This window comes from Pundamilia nyererei, unplaced genomic scaffold (assembly GCF_000239375.1).
Source record: "Pundamilia nyererei isolate P.nyererei 1_Seehausen unplaced genomic scaffold, PunNye1.0 scaffold00045, whole genome shotgun sequence".
NCBI lineage: Eukaryota > Metazoa > Chordata > Actinopteri > Cichliformes > Cichlidae > Pundamilia > Pundamilia nyererei.
In genome coordinates, this window is record NW_005187446.1 from 834,242 (window position 1) to 853,963 (window position 19,722).

The following is a 19,722-nucleotide window of genomic DNA, read 5'->3' on the forward strand; positions in this document are numbered from 1 at the left end:
TAATCCTTCCACAGTTTCACCTACAGAGATATTTACTTCTTTTAGATAGATCCTGGTAACTAAATTAACTAGCTCTCTTTTAATTGCCTTGGCTCCAGCTACAGTAAAAAGTGCATGAGTTTGAGCTTTTACGTAGGGGTGAAAGTGCACAAAGTTGTTTTCTATGCCCATTATTTTGCTTTCATAATCATCGGAAGCCATAATAATTGAGATTAACATCTGATTAAGTGCTCAGCGACAATAAAAGCAACTTCATAGTACAAAGGTTCTCCTAAAAATCAGCACTTCAGCCTGAGTTAGTTTAGGCAGCAAATGCACTCCTGGAACTTTTAAAACAGAATTTGACCTGCAAAACTCACCACAAATGCTGGTGAAAAAACCCCCATAAATATCAAAACTTTTTACAGTTCATTATTGTGCAGTGGCACTTCTACAGTAAAAACAAACTCCTTTACTTAGTTACCTCCAGATTGTGCTCAAAGTGGCTGAGAGAGCCAGGTGGGTTTCTGGAGTGCAAGTCATCCAGGTAGTCTCTGTACGATTTCTCCTCTTTCCTCAGCAGGCTCTCCCGTGTCATCTCATAATTCCAGGACGGCCGTCGTGGGAAACCAAGCCCTGGCAGTGAATAATCAAGTGTTAGTGCGTCAAGCAGTGACCCACTCCATTAGCCTACTCTGCTCACGTTTGGTTTATTTTAGGATGAAGAAAGGATTAACACCAAAATGAATCAGACCTTTCTCTGAGGGGTAGATGTCATTGATGTCAACCTCAAGTTCTTTGTCCGAGACTTGCTGCAGCACCTTTTCCCTGGCCAGCTTCTTCCTCTTCTCCACTTCCTCTTTACCCTCTTTCTCAAAGTGCAGTCGGAACCTAAAAAATGAGAAAACCCCCTTGTTGATCCTTTGTATGACTGTCTGCTGTTATGACAAATTAATGATGAAAGCCCCTATCCAGTGAAAAATGTGCCTTCTTCTTTTTCCTACATTTGAAAGGTTGAACCACATTATTTACAAATACATTATATGAGCATTGATTTATACTGGGGGAAAAAAACAGGTCAACTATGTAACGTCCTACAGACCTAATTTATTTTAACCTAATTTAGGATTAGAAGATCACTCTCTACTTCTTTCCTTTTTCCCTTCTCTCTTGTGGTATCTTCACTTTCTAATTTGTTGTATATTTACTGTTGGATATTTATAATAATTTAAAAAATTAAACAAAGAAAAAGACTGTATGGACAAAAGTATTGGGCACACCTCTTAATTTTGAATTAAGGTGTTTTCAGTACAGGCAAATTGATCACCAAACCATGTAGTCCATCTTTACGAACATTTTTAAGAGAATATGTTGTTATAAAGGGCTCAACGAATTCGAGCATAGTACCATAAAGGATGCCACCATTACAACAAGTCAGTCTGGGAAATTTCTTCCCTCCTAGATATTCCACAATCAACTGTAGGTGGTATTATTGCAAAGTGAAAGGGTTTAGGAACCACGGCAACTAAGCCACAAAGTGGCAGACAAAGTAAAGTAACAGAATGGGCTCGCTTAGTGCTGAGTGCGTAAAAGTCACCGACGTTCTGCTGACCCATTAACTGCAGTGTTCAAAACCTCCTCTGGCATAAATGTGTATGAGGGGCTTCGTGACATGGGCTTCCATGACTGAACAGCTTCTGCTGAGTGTCAGTGGCTTTTAAATACTTTTGATGTGTTTTTACGTAAAGGCAACAAATTCAACAATCTGAATTTTCTCTTTGTTTACTGACCATTTGACCTGGAAACTGATCCCGATTGAGTAATCAGCATAAAAAGGGGGTGTTAAAGCTTCAATTCTACAGTGAATATTAAGAATGGACTTGAAGCATGAGACAGTTTGTGTCCAGCAGTTAAAATCGTGAAATTAAAAACCCTTCTTATTGTTGTATTCTTCTAAGTGTTGTAGAATTTTTATTTTTATAACTGGAATGAAATTATAAGCGTTAATTACATTTTGACTGCAAATCATGTCCAACACAAATTACATTATTTTTGTAAAATTCAACACATGTGAATTTATATTATTTTCTGCATGATCTTCTAAACCTCCAATTAGTTATCAAAATGCAGCTGCTTCCTACTTAAGCATCTTTTTTTATGTGCGACTTCAAGCACAGGCTGTTGGATTTCGCTCAGTTTTACAGAACAAGAATCTGAAATCATTTACAGTGCTGTACTCTTACAACTCACCTGTTAGGGTCATATCGTCCTTCTCTGTTGAAGGGCTGCTGATTTATTCTTCTAATATCAGTGGTCTCGCTGTCTGAGGTATCTGACTGCCGCTCTCCTCCTCGCTCCACACTGGCATTGCGACTGCTTGGCCCAGAGCCTGTGTCACCTGGAAGATCACAAACCAATACCAAGAAATTTTCTTTTAACTTATCTGCTGCTTAAATACTGTGCTTATTAACAGGTTTATTGGTTCATTTTGGTGGAAATGTTAAATGCTTCCAGGCATAAATTAATTGGAACATGATAATGTTTATGAAATTCACATTCAACTATCCTGACCTCTTGATTATTTAATGGAGGGTACAATAAATCCATAATGTTGTCCTGCACTGCAGAATTCATTGACTGCCCTGTGTGGATGACCTGACCTTGGTAGAAAAGACTTTCAGTGCATGTCTTAAAGGGTTTATTGGTTACAGTAAGCACTTGAGTATAAACATTGCTATGAAAACTAATACTTTTCTTGTTAATCACGCTTTAAGTGGACTCAGCAACACCTAAAGGAAAGGCAGGATTTTTCAGGAAGCGCCTAGTTGGAACATGCCTAGTTTTGACAAGTTATGTCACATTTTATGGCGTCCTTGATGGATACTAAATCACGTTACTTGTCACGCCGACTTATTATTACTTGAAACATAGACAGCACATGGAAAATCTTAAACCCAGCATGCTATTAGTGGTAATAAATTGACCTATTGATAGCACCACGGTCCAAGACCTCTGTTAAAGTGGCTCTGTCTCTAGTAGTTTCTATGGCTAAACAAAAAACACACGACTTTGCATTATTTAACACATTTAACGCAAGTCTGTGCGCTAATTTTCACGTACTTGCCCACTCCGAAGGCAAAGTTATACCACACTGCTTCTTATGACTGCTAGCTGAAACGAGCACTGGCCTCGATTTACGGGCTAAATGAGTGATTTGATAATCAACTTAAGAACCCCCGACAACATGTAGACACAAAGAGTCATTGCAGTTAAACTCAGCAATGGAGCACGGACCGTTAGCAAACTGCTAAGCCTAGCATGCTAACGGCAAAATACTGTTACCTCTCTTTCTCTCCCGTTTGACTTGTAGCTGTTTCTTCTTTTGTTTGTTGCTAAATGGCTTTTTCCGGGGCATAGTTTAAAAAAAACAAACAAAACGATTAATATATTTATATATAAAGAAAGCTATGCAGTATGTTTTGCTGCGTAAAGCTTCTCACACAGCTTTCTTATTGGCGTTATTTACATGGATGAAGTTTCTCGACTCGTACACTTTTCAGTGACGCCATATCCACTGCAGACTGCGGAGAATGACGGAAGAAACCAATTTTAGGTGTTGGAAAACCGATCATTTTGTGCATTTGTGGGGCTTTATTTAAATCTCATTTTACGATTACACTTCAAACGATTAAACATCTTTACTCTGTGTATCATTACGTAGAAATATAATCTGAAAATATCCGAGAAATTGATCACGACACCCCTGTGCTCTTATGGTACAGTCCACTTTTGTAAACACCTCGCGAAATTGCACATTCCAGCAAATATACCTGATCCACGGGCATGATTGTCATAAAATAAACAACATAAATGTGTTTATTTATTTTTTAAGAAAAATAAAGACTATGTGAAAGGAATTGGGGGAAAAAGGATAAAAAGTTAAAGTTCCCCCATAAAGCAATTACAGCACATATGAAAATAATTTAAAAGGTAATAAAGTAGAAAAAAATTAAAAAGAAGTAATCACTTAGAGGGTTTTATTTTTATTATAAGCAGAAAAAAATCTCATGAGTCATTATGTCTATGAATAAGTGTTATAAATGTTGTTACTATGGAAGTATAATAGCAGAAGCACATTTGAATAACACTACTTTCAGGACATACATACAAAGCAGTACAACTGGATTACATGAACAGGCTCATCACTCTTTCTCAAAGGTTATGTGAAGGCCTGCAAATCGATTTAAATACATTATGTGTTTTACCATAACCTTTAAGCACGCAATCATACTTTATAAACTGGTAGGATATAACTTTATATATGTGATTGCTATTTTTTCTTTCCAGAAAAAAAGGATCACAAGCATCCGTTGTTATAACTTCGCAGAGTTAATAACGTTGATGTAAAAACTGAAAGTTTCTGTATGAAAGTATAAAAAAATACTTCCGTAGTCAACTACTAATTTCAATAAAAGAAAGTCAATAACTTGAGATGGCCACAGTTGTATCTGTAGGGAAGAGCAGGAGGTGTTAATAGTAAAGTGAAGTATCTCTTAGATGCTTCCTATTATAAAACCATCACTGTGATGGACTGAAACATACTTTATTGCAGCCTTCACATGCACGTCAGACTGGACAGCTAAGCAAACAAATCAAACAAGGCAAGAAAAAAAAAAAAAGATAAAACTTAAAAAAATAAAACTAAAATTATAGTCTTCAGTTTATTGTGTCATGGTATCGTTTCTCCTGTCTGCCTCAAAAAAATCATTCAGGCACAGTCATTTGTTCCAAAGTTTCTGCATCATCTTAGTATTGCTTTAATTTTTCCACTCTTCATCCTCCATCTCTTGTTATTATGAATGAATTTTAGCTTGCCAACCTCCCACTCTCTCTCCTTTCATCTTCTCTAAGAGTTGAGATGCTCCACTTGGATGGTGGATGCTGACACAGTGAGACAGAGGTCCTTGTGGGTACTAATGTCCGCCACACTGACTGACTTGTACTGGATGTCGTTGGCAGACACCGTCTTATATTGATGGAGGTCAAACGGACAGGAGATGGATTCTGTCTGAGGGTAGTTGCTCTGGCTCTGTCCTTGCTGGCCCCTGCCCGCCGCTCCACTCCCAGCTCCTCCAGGTCGGCTCGATGCTCCATCTGCACTCTCTACCCGGCTCTGAGCTCCAGCCTGGCCCTGGGCCTGGCTTTGGTTCTGTTGTGCCGGCTGTGCTGCCATGACTGCTGATGCAGTCAACTGCTCTGGGTTGTGTTTCTCCATGTGTTTCACCAGATACGTCTCCTGAGATGAAGGGAGGATAGGTAGAGGGGAAACAGTGGAGACATGACTACACGGTGTAAAGTAGCTGCCAGGTGTCTGATGCCAGTGAGGCGATTCATAGTGTTGCATGTAGTAATGCTCTTCAGAAATGGACATTTGTCTTACTGAAGTGTAAGTGCGGTTGCAGAGACCACACGAGTAGATCCGGGCATGTTTGACAGTGTGTGTGGACATGTGCACCTCCAGGCTCGCTGCATCTATGTATCCTTTATTGCAGTTCGGGCACTTGTAAGGCTTGTCTTTGTTGTGTTGACGCCGGTGAGACTAGGGGAAAAAATTGTTATTGGTGGGAAAAAAAAGGCATAACAATACAGTGAAATGTTTTGAGAGTTAGTTAATACCCAAACACTCCATGCATAAGAACAGAACCAAACTCATTCACACCTGTAAATTTGAGAGTTGCGTGAAGGATTTCTCACAGCCTGGGTGACTGCACTTGTATGGCCGATCTCCGGTATGAATCCTGAATAAAACACAAAAACACACACATGTACAAACACGGGCGCCTATCACTTTCAGGGTGACCTAACCTGACCGCAAGGAGATGAGAAACCCTAGACCAGTGGGTGATTTACCTGCTGTGCTGCTGAAGGTGACTCAGCTGTCTGAAGGACTTTTCGCAGTAGGAACAGGTGTAGGGTTTCACTCCGGTGTGGATGCGGATATGTTGGGCCAGGTAACTAGAGTTGGCAAATGACTTGGTACAATGGGGACACTTGTGGGGCTTTGCATCTGTGTGGTTCCTGATGAGAGCAGATAAGATGGTAAAAGAGAGAAATGAAAACAGGACTGTAAGGATAAACTGAAGACAAAAAAAGCCTCATTTTAAGATAATCCTCTTAATTTATCATTTCAGGGAAAAACATCTCACACAAGGAAATTAAAGCTTGCGGCGATGAAGCACAGAGCAATGAAACATTTGGAAATTCTGAAGAAAACACCCCAACAAAATACGCTTTACTGATTACGGCCAGCAGTAATTACAAAATTCACACAAACATCCAACAAATTTAACAATTTTATCTGTCTGGACCAACTCGATTAGATGCTTAAGATTTAAACACAAGAGATTATATTAAAGGGGACCCATTATGTTATGTAATTTTTAGCTAATACTGAATTTAACATGAGTAGCTTTTCAAGCCTTACAGGTCTGATGCAGCCCCTTGATGCAGCCCCTCAGCTGTCTGAAACAAGTCGTTTTATCTCCTTCTCTCTCCCCTTCAGTCAATTTTCTCCATCAGACAGGAGGTCTGAACAGCAGGTGGGTGGGGAATCTATGCTCCTAGCCAGAGCTGTGTCCCTGAGGTGACCACTTTATGGATATTGACTCTCACTGATATCATACAGAGCTAAGAGTTGAACAAAGTATCTACAACTAAGAGAACAGTCTAAAAGCTGTGTTTTTGCCTCATAGAAATTACCTTACACTCACTTGTTTAATATGAAAATCCAGCATTTTAATGGTATACATATGCCAGAAAATAAAAAAAAGCATAACAGGTCCCCTTTAAAACAATAAAATAATAAATACACGTTTTACAAATGTATCAGTTTATCATGCTTCCCGAAATGATGGAAAATTGATACGAGCACAGCCCCCCAAAAAGGATAAAACAAACAGGATAACAGAGCATGAAAGCAAAGCATGGCAGAACATCACTATTGAGTGTTGAAGATGAGAAAAGCACTGACAAAGATATGAACCATCAAATCAATAACACAAAGGGCTGTACAATGGTAAAGAGCAACAATACTGTCAACTTTATTTTTTAGAAGTTTACTTTGAAAGATTTGAAATATGTATGTGTGTTTATGGAAGAAGCAGTGTCGGAAGACATGACAGCACATGCAGACAGAAGGACAGAAGGTGCAGTGCAAAAAGGAGCAAGACCTGCACAAACACAGCAAAGACAGAAACAAAGGCAGGGGAAAAAAAAACAAAAGAAAAAAAATTTACGGCCAAAGGCCAGACTTCAAAGGTGTCATCTGAATTTTAATATGCTGAAAAGGTCACTGGATGGAACTGGCAACATGCGAGCCAACATCCACAAGGCAACGTAATATGGTCTGCACTTCACTGTCTTCACCAGGATGGAGAAGAACATAGGAGGGGTCTTAGCAGGACAAGTTAAGAGAACAGGGTATATGGTATGGGTGGGTAATGGGGTTGGGGGGTCTGTAGTACCGTGAGTGCTGCTGTAAGTGACTGAGCTGCCTGAAAGATTTCTGGCAGTAGGAGCAGGTGTAAGGCTTGGCCCCACTGTGGATGCGGATGTGCTGGGCCAGGTAGCTGGAGTTGGCGAATGACTTGGCGCAGTGAGGACACTTGTGAGGTTTGGCCTCTGTGTGCGACTTGGAGTGGATCTGCATGTCAGACTTACTGAAGAAGGTCGCCGCACACATCCGGCACCTACAGGCGTAGAGACAGAGAAATGGAAGGACGGGATAGAAGTACAAGGAGGAGGAAGAAGAGGGAGATGTACAAGAGGAGGAGAAAAAAAAAGAGAGAAGATGGGACAGAAGAAGATTAGGAGACAGGGTAATGGAGCAATGACCCACAGAGAGAAATAAGATATCACAGAAAATGAAAAGAAAAAAAAAGAAAAAAAAATCAATGAAGACAAAGGTGGGTTAAATCAAATAAAGACGACACAACCAGACAACACAGTGAAATGTCAAGGGAGAAATCAGTGAAAACTGAGGAGGAAAGGTACACAGGTACTATAAAAAAAGAGGAAGAGAAGGACACAGAAGTGAGATCACAGCTCAAAGAGCATGCTATATAAGGACAAAGGGGAGAGTAGAAGACAGGTTTGTGTCCAGTGTGTGCAGACGGAGAGAGCATCTACAAAGCATGTATTTGTTTTCTCAAATACATTTTTAGTAAAGAATTAAGCATCCATCACAAAGCCGGTGTGTTCAGCCACAACATGCAGTGAAGAGTGTTTGTCTGAGGAGTCGGCGTGTCAGACGCTAATATCCAGCACTGCCAAGGTCATCTACAAAAGCTGAAAATCTCAATGCTAATTTCCAGAAGTGAACAGAGAAACAGATGTATGCATATTTCACAGCCAGAGCAAGAACAAATGGAGATGAGCAGCAAGTATTTAAAAACATTAAATAAATAAATAAATACCTGTATGTTTTCGTGCTATCTTTCGAGGCATGGTCCTCGTCTTCATTTGAGAGATCATATGGATCTCTAGCATGATGCTGCAAAGTTGTCACCTATTGATAATAAAATTAAAATCGATTTAATGAGCAGTTCGTTGCATCACGCTTCCTTTTTCACATCTGTAGCTGTTCTCTTACCTGGCCACCTGGCGTCAGATGAGCCAGTATTACAGTTTCATTTCCCGGCATGCCCAGAGGACCAACCCGAGACACTGTGGTCTTCTTCTTTCTCCCTCGTTTGGAGGGCGCTGGCATCACAACCACATGTGGATTCCCGTCCGCTTCTTTTTTGTCTATGAGAAGATCGACAGTCACAGGTTAAGATGATGGAACAGAGTTTTGAAAGCAGAAGATGGAACAAGTTTGTAATAATTCCATCCCATATTTAAATACCATCTACATAATGGTCTGTAGGTGCATTGACATCAAACTGAAAACCAGAAGATGCTGAAGGAAGTCTAATGTGTTTCAGTATAATCGACATGTGAATACATTTGGACAGCATCAGACACATGATCAAAATTGATGTGCTTCTTTTATAAATATGGGCACTTTTCATACTGAAAATCTGTATTTATGTTTGTTTTCTAAAAGCAAAGACACCAATAATTTATTAACAGTTTCAAACAGCATCTATTGTACTCGAAGACATAAATTTACTTAAAAAGACAGAACCATAAGTCACTGACACAGGCTTGGTAATAAAATAATCTGGTTTTGTTACTCATCAGATCACTCTGTGCTTTGTGGACAAGGACACAGATGTGTTCATAGCTCAGAGATGTAATTTACGAATAGCCTGAACAAAGTCTAACTTAGCACTGCAAGAAAGACTCTCAGTCAGGTTTGATCATGTTCCAGGTAATCAAGTCATCATTAAATGCTTCAGACATTTTTGTCTCCTGAGTTTTTAGTGCAAGAATTTTCTTTTATAGTCTCAATAACTCCATAAGAGAACATATGAATGCCCCCCAAAAGCCAAAATATTCCACAGATGAGGGATTCAGTCAGTGATTAGTCACATTAAACCTGGTTTATGCTCATTATAGTAGCCCTCATGAAAGTGCTAAAAGCACAAACCATGTTAAGTGTTGTTTCAGTGTGTCGTGCACCTGACAACTTTTGTAACCCAGTGTGCACAGCATTGCTGAGAAGCTATGAAGACACAAGAATAAGAATCCTTTATTGTCATCACGTGTTCACACAACAAAACTTCATTTGGTAGCTCAGAAGAGAATGGGCCTTTAGCGCACCCATCGACATACATATATATACTGTACATACATATATACGACTGTGCTGGTCTCAATGATATATACTGAAGCTCAGACATTCTCAGATTACAAAGAAGGAGCTGCAGCAACACCTTCAAAATGAGACTTTCTGGAGAAATCTCTATGAATTCTTAGCTTCTTCTTTCTAATTCTTCTACTCATGTACCAGCACTGATGAAAAGTTGCTGCACCTATTATCTAGGAGAGGACTTCAGCGAGTTCAGTGCACACTGAAGCGCCAGTAAGTAACAGCCATGGGGCTGCAGCGGCGTCACAGTCGACACATACCAAAACCAATAAGGTGACCATAAACCAGGCTTTACACAATACCCTGAGTTCTGAATCGTAGTAAATCTATAACACTGTTTGATCCACCCATATAAGTTTTAATCATTTACATAGTAACAATATTGTACTTAGAAACAAGTTAGCCAGTATGTGTGTATAATAACATGCTGTTCACCTGAAGAATGGAGTGCTGAAACAATCATGGTTGTTGCTGGATGGCCGGACACAAACGACTGAGAGGAGGTTGGAGAGACTAGAGTTCCCTGAGGAGTCGTGATCACCAGACCAGCTGCAGAGAAAGAGACAAGAGCAGAGATGAGAAATTGTCTAAGATGAGCAGTGTCACTGAGGTTGAGGAATTCAATTTACAGCTTCAAGAACATGTTGCCAAAGGCATTTTTTAAAAACTATAATCTACATCTCCAAGTGTAACAATAGCACTACAAAGCAGAATGTTTGTAATACAGCGCTAAAGTTGTCTCAGTTGAGGAAAACCTTGAATTAATTGTTCATTTTACTCCCATTTTCTCTATTTACAAAGTTTGTTCTCATAACCTAAATAATTTAACACACTGCTGTTACATTATACTTCAAAAACTGAAGGTATGGGATCTAAATACGGCCTTAATATTTGGTGTTTCAGTGTTTTTAACTCAATCCCCAAATATGTTAAGTCTTTCAACCTCAAAACTGAGAAAGAGACGCTTAAAGGTTTCTAAACACAGAAACAAGCCCACCTGCTGTCATGATGCCTGTGGAGGGGACAGGCAACACTGTGATGTTCTGGGTGCTGTGCGGAGGGTGGAGGTGCGCCACACTACCAGCCTGGCCTCCTCCATCTGTCTTGGCCCCAGGCGTGGGGATGGTGAGAAGAGCCGTCTGGTAGTGAGATGCAGGGGAAGCAGAGAAGGAAGCGCTTTTTTCCTGTTGCTCTTTTACTTTGTTTAGGAACATGGCATTCTCAATCTGTCAGGAGAAAGGAGATTTTTCTTTGACGGAAACATTCTCTCCCCGTCATCAACTGATTGAACAGTAAATTATTTTGTAGCCTAACCTGTCCGGGCATAGTCGGGACTGGGGACCAGAAATATGATGAATTAAAATGAGAGTCTTCCATCATTTCTGCAACGACACAAAAGCAGCAAGATTTAAAAACTTTCCATCACAGCTGGCCAACACTAGAATGTATTATTATTTATTAAAATGAGCTAAATGTATCTTATATATAAAACATAAAGTCTAACTTTAGAGTTGATTTGGAAGCTGACATTTGCAATAATGCTACATGCATTGTGCCATATGACATTTAGTCTAACATTAAAACACTCAAAGTAGGAGGGAGGACCCATCGATAAAACTATTTTAACAGAAAATTAATTTTTTTAGCTTTACGAGTCACTGGATAGCTTATTAATAATAAAAAAAAAGCATTGGTTTGAGTTAGGTGTACCTAATGAAGTGGCAGTGGAGCCTGTTTCCCTCACAGCTGCTTGTGTACATTAGGACTAAAAAAAAAAGAGAAGACATTTCTACTAGAGTAATTAAAAATTGTAGTGAAAATGCTCATGCAGTGTGTTTCTATGTCTAATGAGAAAGACCTTAATGAAATGTTTCCCACACCAAAGAGCATGTACTACATTATTCTCCTGCAGATCAATGACAAGACAAATACCAGATCAATGCATTACTGTTTTAAGGGCTCACCCACTACAAGGATTTCCTGTTAGGAGGCCTCCGGGCCTCCTAACAAAAAGTAGTAATGGTTTGTCAACCCTCTCAGTTCATTTGTGCACCTTATTCCTAAAATATGACATGGCTTCCTGAGTGCTGACTGCACACTGCAGAGCACCAATTAATTTGAGAACATACACCTTGTTAGCAAAACCAAGAGAAATAATGAAAACCACAAATCTGAATCTTGACATTCTTCGAGATGGGGATCAGGTAATAAGGTTGGACCTAAAGAGCCTCGCCATATCAGTCGCTTCACCGTAGGGGCGGGTGTAAAGCAGACAAAGTGTGTTGACGCAGCACATGTTGTTGTGACATGTTTTAGAATAAAAAGCAAAGACTGTTTCACTTCTAACCTCAGTGTACCAACAAGCCAAACCAGGACATTGAAACTAAAGTAGAGAAATGAAATTCATGTAATTCTGGCTGCTAAAAGCAAAACAAAACAATCCTCCAAAAATCAATAGGAGGCGAAATTATTTTAAAGAAACTCACAGCAAATGACTGCAAAGAGTCTGAGGGGTTGTTTAACGGCACGATGCAGGTTCTAACACTGTGGTGACACTTTTTTGTTTGTTTGTTTGTTTTATTCTCACCTGTAACCAGGTTTGATTCACTTATCCTGTGTGAAGCACTGTGGTTACTTTAACTATGCTGATATGGCCCCAGGGTCAAAATCAGCCCTGAATGAGGCCAATGTGAAGTTTATAACTTACACTTCTGCTTTTTTTCCTTTGTGATACGAAATATTTAGACTGTAAGAAAACCTGGTTGACAGGGTGTTTTCCAGTTCAAGAAAAAAAAAATACAGTTAAGAGCTTTGTATATTACTGAGTAGAAATACATGCACTCCCACTGTTTGTTTTCTTTTGGCTCTGGCAAAAACTTTTGTGGGCACTAAATAAAAGACCCAGTTAATCAAATTACTAGACACTAACTCCCCAGTGTGAGGGTGGAGGTTTTTTAAAGGGTCCCTGAAGGTGTGGGTCTCTTGGGGAAGCACTAGGCTCATTCCTGTGACATGTTATTGCTACAGATACAGTTTAAAAGGGAAAAGTAGAAAGGGGGAGAAAGATTCTGTTTTTCTTAATTAATGAGATAATTATGTCGCAGAAGAAAATGTGCTGTTGCTCAGACTAAAAATCCCAAAAGAGTCTCTGTTGATTTAAAAGTTTCACTTCATAAGCATTAATGTTTAATTAAGCGTCATTTAATACAATTTTCTTTAGGTTCAGGTCTGAACCAGTGCGAGATACTGCTGTCTATGAGTAATATAGATGGTACTGTAATACACTGTTTATCAGCTTGATATTACATTGTTTCTCCAGGATCTTTAACATATAAGACAATCCATGAACATGTGGGTATCACCCAATTTTTCTAACTTAAAAGAAAACAAAATTGTACCGCATCACTGTTTTCATGATATTACAGAGGCTATACTGGGGGGATTTTAAGAGATGTCAATAATTCAGAAACTACTTTTTTTGTCAGATTAATGTAATAGATTTTTGAGAGAGTTGGTACATTTATATGATAAGAAAAGCAAAACTAGCATGTTGGTCTCATGGATGAGTCGTTAGAGATATTTCAATTAGCTTTTACTTTTGTCTTAATTGTTTGTTGTCTTATTGTTCATTAATTTCCATATTAAGTTTGCTGGTTACATTTTAGTTTCTTTTGTTGGAAAATGTTTAGTAATGTTTTTATCTATTAGAATACAAGGGATGTTTGTACAAGGGAGAATTTTAGAAGCTCGGATCAATAAAAACACTCGACTAAACGTGTGCACAGATATCCCACATACTGAATGTGTTCACAATTAAAACGTATCAGAAAAGACTAAAAGTGAAGACTTGTAACTTATATTTCCTATTGCACTCAGATTATTAAGGAATATATGAAATACTGTTTAGTTTAGTTTTTCTTTTTTGTTTTGTTGAGAATTTGTGTTACTTTTTATTATTTCCGTGTAACTAACATGTATTGTCACACCCACTTTTAGTTTTTAGTTTGGTTGCCTATTACAGCCTTGTCTGGGTGCAAGTGTTTGGCTCCATACAGCTGTGATTCCATAACTGCAGCTCTGATTAAGCGTCCAGATGTGTTAAAAAGCACTATTAAATAATATGAGGTTAAACTTTCCTGCCCGCTTTCCTATATGTCAGTATTTAGCGGCATTAAAAGGGATCCACATCCAGCTACTTAGCTTTAAGTTTGCTCTGCGGAATAAAGTAGACCTAAAAGAACTACAAAAACATGAACTTTCATAAAACGCCACATATCGGAACAATGTAAGGCGCATATCTACAGCAGGTCTCCATTTGGCCTCCGTGCATCCTGCAGTTATTCAGGCCCGACGTGCTGATTAACATACATTTAGCAGACACACAGTGTGAGCCTGTGCTGCCTTCCCGCTCGGGAAAAAATAAACGCAAAGCAATGAAAAAAACCAAAAGCATAAAAAAAACTGAAGCGAAGAAAAAAAAAATAGACCATCCTCACAGACTTCCGGCTGTGGGGACGGGTGGAGAGGCGGCAGCAGAGTCGACCGAATCTATCAAAATTTACTACCGACTGCGTGGAGAAGAGTGGCGTTTACCGGAGCTGACGACTCCGCTTTCCTCCGCGAAGCTCCAGCAGGCCGGGATAGTTTGGACACAGTTTCCAAATCTGTCCAAATTCCAGTGAATCTGTGAAGTTTCCCCCCCTCCTCCTCTTTTTTTTCTCTCGCTCTCTTTTTTTTTCGTTTTTTTCCCTCCGGTGAGCCAGTCGCTTCGTCTGAGCTTCACTTCCTCCTGATAAGGTCGTCAGACAAAAGAAGCGTGTGCAGTGACGTCACTTCCGCTTTCTGTCAGGCAGTTAATTTAAAAAATCTAAAAAGTCCGCGATCAGCTGGTCGTGTTTTTTTGAGTGGTAGAAGTGGTAGCAGTAAAATAAACAAATAAATAATTATTTCACTGTATCGCATGCCAGCTTTTACTTACCAAGTGAATAAGTCCCCAGTGGTGCGTTTACTTGTGGTCAGAAATGTAAATTAAGTCAGTACTGTCAGGGGTGTCCAACACTTGGCCCGCGGGCCATAACCGGTCTGCCCAATTAATGTTTTTTTTTTTTTTTTGTGAGGCACTAGACTCAAATGACTTTGTTCCATTATTAAACAATATACACACATGATTACTTTACTTTGTCACTCTTCCTGGGGACCAGAACCGGTGTCGTGCAAAAAGGGATCTCCTGACAAAAAGTAATTTCTGGTATTTAAACTGTTGTAAATGAGTTGTTGGCCTATAATCTGTCAAACATATCTCTCATGAATGATATCAACTCCTTTTGAGCCAGACGGAACATGAGAGATGACAAAGAGACATTCATTTATCCTTTGTGTATCCAGGTAAGAGTCGCTGACATTAAAAAAAGGCAATTTTCAGGAGAGATCTGGCCAAGACAGCAGCAGCAAACATTTAAATAGCTATATTATCACTGTCCATAACGCCAAAACTTTTTGTTCCCAAAAGGTTATTTTTAAAGGTAATATTCCCTAAAATTATTCTTCCAAATTATTACCTTTCTGAAATATTTATCAATAACATTGCTATAACATTGCTAGTGGCACTTAAAACCCCCGCATTTAATCATTTGTTTTTATTAATTTCTGTCTCTCTTTCAAAGTGTGTCTTTTTTTCACTCCCAATTGATCGAGGCAGACGGGTGCACCTCCCTGAGCCTGGTCATGCTATAGATTTCTTCCTGTTAAAAGAGAGTTTTTCCACTTTCACAAAGTGCGTGTTTAAAGGGCATCATCTGATTGTTGAGGTTTTCTCTGTATTATTTTAGGGTCTTTATCCAACAATATAAAGCCCCCTGAGATGACTGCTGATATGATTTGAAGATACATAAATAAAATGGAATTGAATTGAAATGTTACCAGAGGGATGTTTCATTAGTAAAAGGTTTATAAACATGTTTTTAAAATGAACCAACTGAGTTTTTTTGGGAAGAGGTCTGGTACACCTGGATGCTCTCTCAGTATTAAGAGAGCTTTAAAGAAATCTGTGGTCATTTAAGCAATCTTGACAGCGCAGTTTTGATAAACGGTTATTGGAGGAATCTCATGGAAGCACTGATTTATCAGGGGTTTTTTAAAATTATTTTTTAGATAATAACACAAATTTTCAACTGAGCTCTGAAACAAAAAAGAAGAAGAAAAGAAAATACAGCAGTTGAAACAAGCTTCCATAAATCTCTTCAAGAGGGCACTGTGTGTATTTACAGTTTGATTCACTTTTTTAGATCATTTGTTCAGTTTTACCAGTGCATACAGCAACATTTACAGTGATCCCTTTATGAGTTGTGTTAATTTCACGACACAGTCCAAAATACATAAATTCAAAAATAAAGAAAATATATCCCACATATATATCTTTTGATGATTCCTAGGTTTTTGAAGACAGAATTTTAACAGTAATAATAATAATAATAATTATTATAATTCTATATATACATATAAACTCAAAACTGTTACTCCCCAGTGGCACTGGTGAGAAACCCCACAAAGCTCCCTGAGGCTCCTGTACCTTTAAAAGTACAGACTGCCTGTGTATTGCAGGGCTAACAGAGATGGAAAGATGGTGATTCACTCTCCCATTCAAGGCCAATTTAGAATTACTAATTAACCTGGAGAGAACCCACATAGGTTACAGACTGATCATGCAAGCGCCAAGATCCCAGCAGACCAGCAGGTTTGAGCTTCTTGCCGTGAAGCAAGAAGCGCAAACCTATAACCATGTGCACTACTGTGTAGCTACTTTTGGCTACGCCTTTATCCACAAAGGATGTCCACAGCAGGTAGCTCCACGTGTTTGATTTGGCAGATTATTTTTTACACTGAATGCCTTTCCATACAAAAACTCAAAGATATTTGTGTCTCTGTGTCTCCTGGATTGAAACCAGGAATGTTTCACTCATTAGACGAATATGTAAGCAACCATATGGAGCTGTCTGTGTATATACAATATATTCCTAGAATAACAAAAAACATGGTTATCTGTGCACCAAAAGTGGTCAGGGCTCATTAACTAAGGACCATGAATGCAATCACCAGATAAAATCTAACCAGCACTTTCCAAGAGTTTAAGACTGAACGGCTATGATCTGTTGTCCCAACGCATCCTCAAAATATCACGGGGAAATGTCTTCGGGAAATATACAAAATCTGTCACTTCAAGCCTCTGTAACATCCTGAAAACAGCTTAAAATATTGCATTGACATTTGTTTTTTAAAATTTACTGTTACCGTGCAACACCGGGTAAGATTCCCTATAAATAAAATTATACCCCAGTTAGCAGTGAACGATGCCAAATGTTCTTCTCTAAAACATTCCAACAGGCATAATTACAACCTGTAGGTGGAAAAATAGTCAGCAAAGTTCAAAGAGCATTTGGTTCAGTAGTAAATAATTGTGTAAGTAATTCTTAATCATGCAGACAGGAACATGTTATCTCAGAGAAAATTAGTATATTGCATACCGGTTTTATAATTTGATTAGTTTGGCTTATAAATAAATTCAAATGTTTAGCGGGGCTAAAATAACATTCATAAATGTCTTGTTTTGTCCAATTAATATTTCCATAAAATCTGACCGATACTGCTCTTTTTGGCAATTTTAATGATTAAGCAGGCTTCACTGCGTTTCAGACAATAAATAGAGCAAGAAATAGAAACACTCACAGTATTTACTTGAAAAAAGCCTTATCCAGTCGTAGCCAACAGTTTTGAGAATGACACAAATATTAGTTTTCACAAAGTTTGCTGCTTGAGTGTTTTTAGATCTCTGGCATGTTGTCAATCAACTTCTGGGCCAAATCCTAACAGATGGCAACCCATTCTTTCATAAGAATCAATGCTTGCATAATCAATGCTTGGAGTTTGTCAGAATTAGTGGGTTTTTGTTTGTCCACCTGCCTCTTGAGGATTGGCCACAAGTTCTCAATTGGACTGAGGTCTGGGGAGTTCCCTGGCTATGGACCCAAGATGATTTGTTCCCCGAGCTACTTAGGTATCACTTTGGCCTTATGACATGGTGATCCATCATGCTGGAAAAGGCATTGTTCTTCATCAAACTGTTTTTGGATGGTTGGAAGAAGTTGCTTTCAGAGGATGTTTGGCTGTTTTTTGGCAAAATTGTGAGTGAGCCCACTGCCTTGGATGAGAAGCAGCCCCACAAATGAATGGTCTCAGGATGCTTTACTGTTGGCATGAGGCAGGACTGATGGTAGTGCTCACCTTTTCTTCTCTGGACAGTCCTTTTTCCAGATGCCCCAAACAATCAGAAAGGGGCTTCATCAGAGAAAATGACTTTACCCCAGTCCTCAGCAGTCCACTCGCTGTACTTTTTGCAGAATATCAATTCGTCCCTGATGACTTTTTCTGAGAAAAGTGGCTTCTTTGCTTCCCTTCTTGACACCAGGCCGTCTTCCAAAAGTCTTCGCCTCACTGTGCGTGCAGATGGACTCCTACTATTCCTGAGCAAGCTCTGCACTGGTGGCACTCTGATACCGCAGCTGAATCATCTTTAGGAGACCATCCTGGTGCTTGCTGGACTTTCTTGGGGGCCCTGAAGCCTACTTCACAATAATTAAACCTCTTTCCTTGAAGTTCTTGATGATCTGATAAATGGTTGATTTAGGTGCAGTCTTAGTAGCAACAACATCCTTGCCTGTGAAGCCCTTTTTATGCAACGCAATGATGACTACATGTGTTTCCTTGCAGGTAACCATGTTTAATAGGAAGAACAACGATTTCAAGCATCACCCTCCTTTTAATGCATCCAGTCTGCTATTCTAACTCAGTCAGCATAACATAATGAGCCAGTGCTCCAGCCTTGTGCTCGTCAACATTCTCACCTGAGTTGATGAGAAATGTTTTGAAATGATCTCAGCAGGTCCTTTTATGGCATGAAATGCTGAATGATGAAATGCAGCCGAAATTGAATTTTTGAGATTAAGTTCATTTTCATGGCAAAGAAGGATTTCGCAGTTCATCTGATCACTCTTCATAACATTCTAGAGTATATGGAAATTGCTATTATAAAAACTGAAGCAGCAAACTTTGTGAAAACCAGTATTTGTGTCATTCTCAAAACCTTTGGCGACGACTGTACTGTTAGACTTTGGTGAATATTAGAACTTTTAATGAGTATGTGTCAGCTGTTGCTCTGTAAAGTAGAAATAAATAAAACTGTTTTTAGAAACAGCCTTTAATTTTTAGTTCAAATTATTTTTCATTAAAGTCCCAGCGTTATGGCTTTAAAAGTTAACTTCCAAACTAACTTGTTGTCTTTTTCTAAATACCCATTTGTTCACTTAATGTTTCCCACTTAACTTAATCTCTTACTTTAGCCATTTTATGTTGCAAATATTTTAATGAATCATCTGCACTTGACCTCCTCCAGCTCTCAGTGGATACTGCAGAGGTCCATGCAGCAGGGGTCCAAATTGGACTAGACATACCATCTTACTTGGTCCAACTTGGACAGGCCCAGTGGCCCATAATGGTTATGGGCTACTGGGCCTCTGGATTACTAATTTGCCCCACTGGCCCCTATTTCTATTTTAGGTCTGTGGGATTTGGAGGCAAAAAAGAACCAGGAAGACTATAATTTGCCAGCTTCTGCAGGCCAACCAATGCCACCTGTTATCATTGTGCTCATTAAGACATTGCAGCTCACTGTAATAATACGAGAACAGTAAAGATCCTGACAATGTTTCAAGAACTTTCATAGCTTTTGGATAAATGCATACAAATCTTCAAAATGTAATGATTTTTAAAAAGTGAATATCTGGTAACATCTATCTATCTATCTATCTATCTATCTATCTATCTATCTATCTATCTATCTATCTATCTATCTATCTATCTATCTATCTATCTATCTA

General features: G+C 39.0%; 2 protein-coding genes across 4 annotated transcripts in view; both read right to left on the reverse strand.

The window, feature by feature from the left end:
- Positions 1-3,553, reverse strand: part of gnl1 (guanine nucleotide binding protein-like 1) — a 12,963-nt gene extending 9,410 nt beyond the window's left edge. The window contains exons 1-4 of the mRNA XM_005731864.2: positions 3,322-3,553; positions 2,230-2,377; positions 734-870; positions 464-615 (exon numbers count right to left, since the gene is read on the reverse strand). Coding sequence (XP_005731921.1) covers positions 464-615; positions 734-870; positions 2,230-2,377; positions 3,322-3,394 — 510 coding nt within the window. The 5' untranslated portion in view covers positions 3,395-3,553. The remainder of the gene's footprint in view (positions 1-463; positions 616-733; positions 871-2,229; positions 2,378-3,321) is intronic.
- Positions 3,554-4,012: 459 nt separating this feature from the next.
- Positions 4,013-14,602, reverse strand: znf384b (zinc finger protein 384 b). Of its 3 annotated transcripts, XM_013910555.1 has the most exons (12): positions 14,387-14,602; positions 11,504-11,558; positions 11,108-11,175; positions 10,791-11,019; positions 10,229-10,342; positions 8,630-8,784; positions 8,454-8,545; positions 7,503-7,727; positions 5,890-6,057; positions 5,699-5,777; positions 5,420-5,578; positions 4,013-5,275 (listed from the first exon to the last, which is right to left on the reverse strand). In XM_013910555.1, the coding sequence occupies exons 3-12, from the start codon at positions 11,171-11,173 to the stop codon at positions 4,886-4,888; spliced, it is 1,677 nt and encodes a 558-aa protein (XP_013766009.1). In that variant the 5' UTR covers positions 11,174-11,175; positions 11,504-11,558; positions 14,387-14,602; the 3' UTR covers positions 4,013-4,885. The 3 variants fall into 3 exon arrangements, with proteins under 3 accessions (XP_013766009.1, XP_005731922.1, XP_005731924.1); XM_005731865.1 differs by lacking the exon at positions 11,504-11,558; XM_005731867.1 differs by lacking the exons at positions 7,503-7,727; positions 11,504-11,558.
- Positions 14,603-19,722: the final 5,120 nt, after the last annotated feature.

Bases quoted from the DNA above. Each gene is read 5' to 3' on its own strand.
- znf384b (XM_005731865.1), bottom strand. From the start codon at position 11,173: ATGATGGAAGACTCTCATTTTAATTCATCATATTTCTGGTCCCCAGTC. The intron at 7,728-8,453 runs GTATTTATTTAT...CTACGCCTGTAG, and splicing joins GATAGCACGAAAACATACAG to GTGCCGGATGTGTGCGGCGA. The intron at 6,058-7,502 runs GTACTACAGACC...TGCTCTCATCAG, and splicing joins CACTTACAGCAGCACTCACG to GAACCACACAGATGCAAAGC.